The sequence below is a fragment of the Trachymyrmex septentrionalis genome, unplaced genomic scaffold, assembly GCF_001594115.1.
Source record: "Trachymyrmex septentrionalis isolate Tsep2-gDNA-1 unplaced genomic scaffold, Tsep1.0 scaffold32, whole genome shotgun sequence".
Taxonomy (NCBI): Eukaryota; Metazoa; Arthropoda; class Insecta; order Hymenoptera; family Formicidae; genus Trachymyrmex; species Trachymyrmex septentrionalis.
Window position 1 is genome coordinate 3,175,712 of NW_017305485.1, and position 3,770 is coordinate 3,179,481.

At 44.5% G+C, this 3,770-nt stretch overlaps 1 protein-coding gene across 12 annotated transcripts in view; it reads right to left on the reverse strand.

Annotated features, from left to right (window-relative positions):
* The window catches only part of LOC108749946 (glutamate-gated chloride channel), an 80,425-nt gene that overhangs the window by 10,920 nt on the left and 65,735 nt on the right, over window positions 1–3,770 (reverse strand). The window contains exon 1 of one of the 12 annotated variants that reach the window (XM_018489022.1): window positions 1,914–2,437. The exons of the other annotated variants lie outside the window; for them this stretch is intronic. Coding sequence (XP_018344524.1) covers window positions 1,914–1,916 — 3 coding nt within the window. The 5' untranslated portion in view covers window positions 1,917–2,437. Of the gene's footprint in view, window positions 1–1,913; window positions 2,438–3,770 lie in introns of those variants that run through there. 12 annotated transcript variants of the gene reach the window in all.

Genomic DNA, 3,770 nt, shown 5'->3' on the forward strand with positions numbered 1-3,770 from the left:
GGGATATAAATATCCCTCTCCGACAAAAGATGTGTTATACATAGCTTTGAGTAAGTAACAAAGATCGCCCTTCAGTCTCGCGCGAGTCTGAAGAGTATCGGTTGCCTACTCTCGTCTTGACACAGAATTCCAAGGAATCGTGCGAAACCCACCCATGGAGAACAAGAAGTCAAAATAATGTCACGTTGACCGAATTATGATAAAAAAAAAAAAAAACATAAATTCGATCGATAACCAAGTCGGATCGACATCGTTTTGACGACTTTCTTGTTCCACTTTGGGCCACTTAACGTTGACGACCTCCACACACGGGAGAGAATTCTTTCTTACAGTTTATACCCTGAAAATACGACAACGTTGTATTTCGAGGAATTTTAATACGTAAATCTCTCCCATTCATTAATAAAACTATAATAAAGTATAAAATAAGTTTAATCAATTTTACTTTACAAGCGCATGATAAAAATCTTGAAAACATTGTATTGCACCACAATTATTATATTTTCAGGGTAAATTTGAAAAGATCGGATTCTCTCTCCGCGCAGATATCGTTCGCATTTGCAATCAACGAAGCAGAGACACGCGTGCGTGTGCGTGTGCATGTGAATGTGCGTGTGCGTGTGCGTATGTGCGTGTATATCGAGCTTACTATCTCTCGTCTGTTCGGCGAGCAAACCTGAGGCCCCGCAACGTGTCTCGGAACGCATTTTGAATTGAACTTGCGAACGATTGTCCTTCGCCGCTTCACGCGGGCACACACGTCGGCCAGTCTCTCTCTCTATAGCCAAAGGTATTCCAACAAGGCACAAGACGTGGTTGCAACGTACAGTCAATCGAACGTTCGTACGATCAGTACGGGCGCTTTTCACTCGGGTGACGCAGGTCAACACAAAAGCGTCGTTCTATCTCGTTACTTCCCGAACGTCAAGAAAGGCAGAACGACGACTCGCACCGACTCGCGTCATCAAATGGAAAGCATCCTATACAGCAACAGACAGCAAATTACTGATCGTACACTGCAGGCGCGACGCAGCTGAAGCTCTGGATGTACGAAAGTAGCGCGATATCCTTTCTTATCCGAGGCCGAAATACCGACGACTTTCCTATTGGCTGTTTCGCCATTCTCGACCTCGAGTCCAATAAGCGATCAGTATTATTGGTACAAAATGGAAAGGTATCGGTCGAAAATGGAGGAACTTTGCGGTACTTCGGTACGTCTCGAGCTTCAGCGACAGCTTCACCGTGCTTTGTCACCGCGGATTCTTCAGCCAATCCCAAGTCGATTTCTCCTTGAAACGAAAAAAAAAACCTCTCGATTAATTTCGAATGTACGAATTACAGTTCGAGTCTGTCGAATTAAAAACAACAGATGGGTCGTATCCACGTGTCCCGTATTCCCTCGCGACATGGAACCCTCGCATGAAAGATTTCGATTATCGCCAATCCGTTTCTCCTTCCTCCCCTCTCTTTCCTTCGAGGAAGAGACCGACTCCTGAATTCAGCCAAAAACTCCATGGGCATCGATCCCGGGCACGATTAAGCCGGGACGGGCCTGTATAATACGTACGTATATAGAACTTAACATGAACAGAGAGTTAATGACATCGAGAAAAATCAACGAGGTGCGGTTTTAGCACACATCCACTGTCAGCGCGACGCACGAGAGTACGCATATACATGTGTAACAACGTATGTGCAGAGATGTCACGCGCGCGCGCGCGGGAGACGGGACTGATAATATATATATATATGCATATATACGTATACATATACACGTAATACAGATACAAGTACAGAGAAGTGCAAATCTTACGGCATCATATACACGTGACGTTTCAATATAATTGTACACAATATGTGAGGATATACAGACTTGTAGGCCTTGCTGATGATTACTTGTATATTGCACTCACCATATTATAATCATCTATTTTGCTGATAGAGCGGAGAAAGATGTTGACCTTCACATTTGTCGGGCCATCTAACACGTCGACCGGAACAGAACAAAAGAAATCGATTAATTAAATCGGTCGCCGTAGAACCGAGGATCGCTGGGCTTTGTATTTTTCTTTGCTTATTTCTTTTTTTTTTTTTTTCTTTTCTTTTTCTCTTTTTTACCTTGGTTAATTCGCTTTCGCTTTCATTCTTTCATTTACCGGGATACAATATAATTTGCGGTGCGGGTGGATTATCAATGAATGAGAGGACGGGAGGGGGAGGAGGGGAGGGGGGGAAAGAGGAGGCGCGGAAATGATGAGCGGCGTCGTGATAAGATGATGATTCTGAGACTCATCGATTCTCTCGAACGCAACGTGTCGTCAATGGATCGAACGTTAACAAATAATGGATTGATCGCGCGAACGTGCGGCTTCCGCCGATCGTATACGGTATATACGCATCCGAGAGCGAATGGACAAAACGACGGAGCATTATCATCATGCACCTCTGTGCCCCGCGATAAAATCACGCGACGACGAGCCACGCAGGGCGTATATATATATATATATATTCGGTGCATTTTCGAAAAATCGTTACGACCAAATCAAGCTCCCCCGATAAAGTGTCATGCTCGTAACACGTGCTCGTTCTCTGACGATTAATTTTCACGGATGACACTTGAAATATCGTTTTATTTCAGTTTTTTTAATCAGTTCGAAACACTCCCCTCCCGGGAGGGCAGGAGGGCCCTTCCATTATCTTGCCGCGAGGCACAGGTCGCATATCTCGTTACGCGGATCCAATATGTATTGTATAAAAAAAGCGTAAGAGAGTTTGGAGATGAGCTTGGATATATGCGGATATCGTGAGATCGATATATAAAATTTAAATAAACACGCTACGCGCTACGACATTTAAATGGCATGGGGGTGATGCGATGGGACGAACTGTACTGCAGCGATTTAGCGAGCGTGTTGGCTCCCCTTTGTCCCGCGGTTCGGTTAAATACCACACGGAGGTAACTAGCGGATCGTGTGAAAAAACTAGCGGATCTACCGGGCGGTCGAGAAAGAAAGAAAGAAAAAAGGAAAAAAAAAAACCCCCCCCGAAAAGAAAACGATTCGTCTTGAGAGAGCTAATGTGGAGTAAGATCGATTTTGGATGACGGGGTATCCTCTGCTGTGCGATCTCTTATAGGAGCGAAAACGGAGTAATATCCAGCGCTAGAAGCGACGATTATTGATCCGTGCGCTTCGCCAAGTGCAAACAAATCCCATAAGATGTAATGCAGGTAAGGAATAAAGTCGATGTGCGTATGTGTTCGGTGCCTACCGCGTAGCGTACCGAATGCAGAATGCTTCAGCTGTCGCTTTGCGTGTAATCCGGGTGTACGACGAGCGATACAGACACCGTCTGAATTTGAAAAGAAGTCGAATAATGCCAGGGTATCCCAGACGTTCTATTCGAGAAATTCGAGGAGACGCATGAACGGTGAAATAATAAACCCCATGAGAGGAAGAAAAGGCAACAGTCATGCAAATAGATGTATCTGACCAAGGAAACGTGTTACATTGCAAACGCGGTGTCAGAAAATTGAGCGTCGTCGATTGAAAGATTGAACGTAAGTATCCTGAATGGTCGAATCTTGGAATTCTACGAGTTCTCCTATCCGACTTGTTCGATCATTTTAATTTAGACGCGAAAGTCGTCTCAGTATCCTGAGAATGTATCACTGAAAAAAAAAAAACGTTTTAACAACAGTTGTAGGATTCGACGAGGATTTTGCCCAGCTGGACCCAAAATACTCATCCGAGTCCCTTTCGAATCTTACG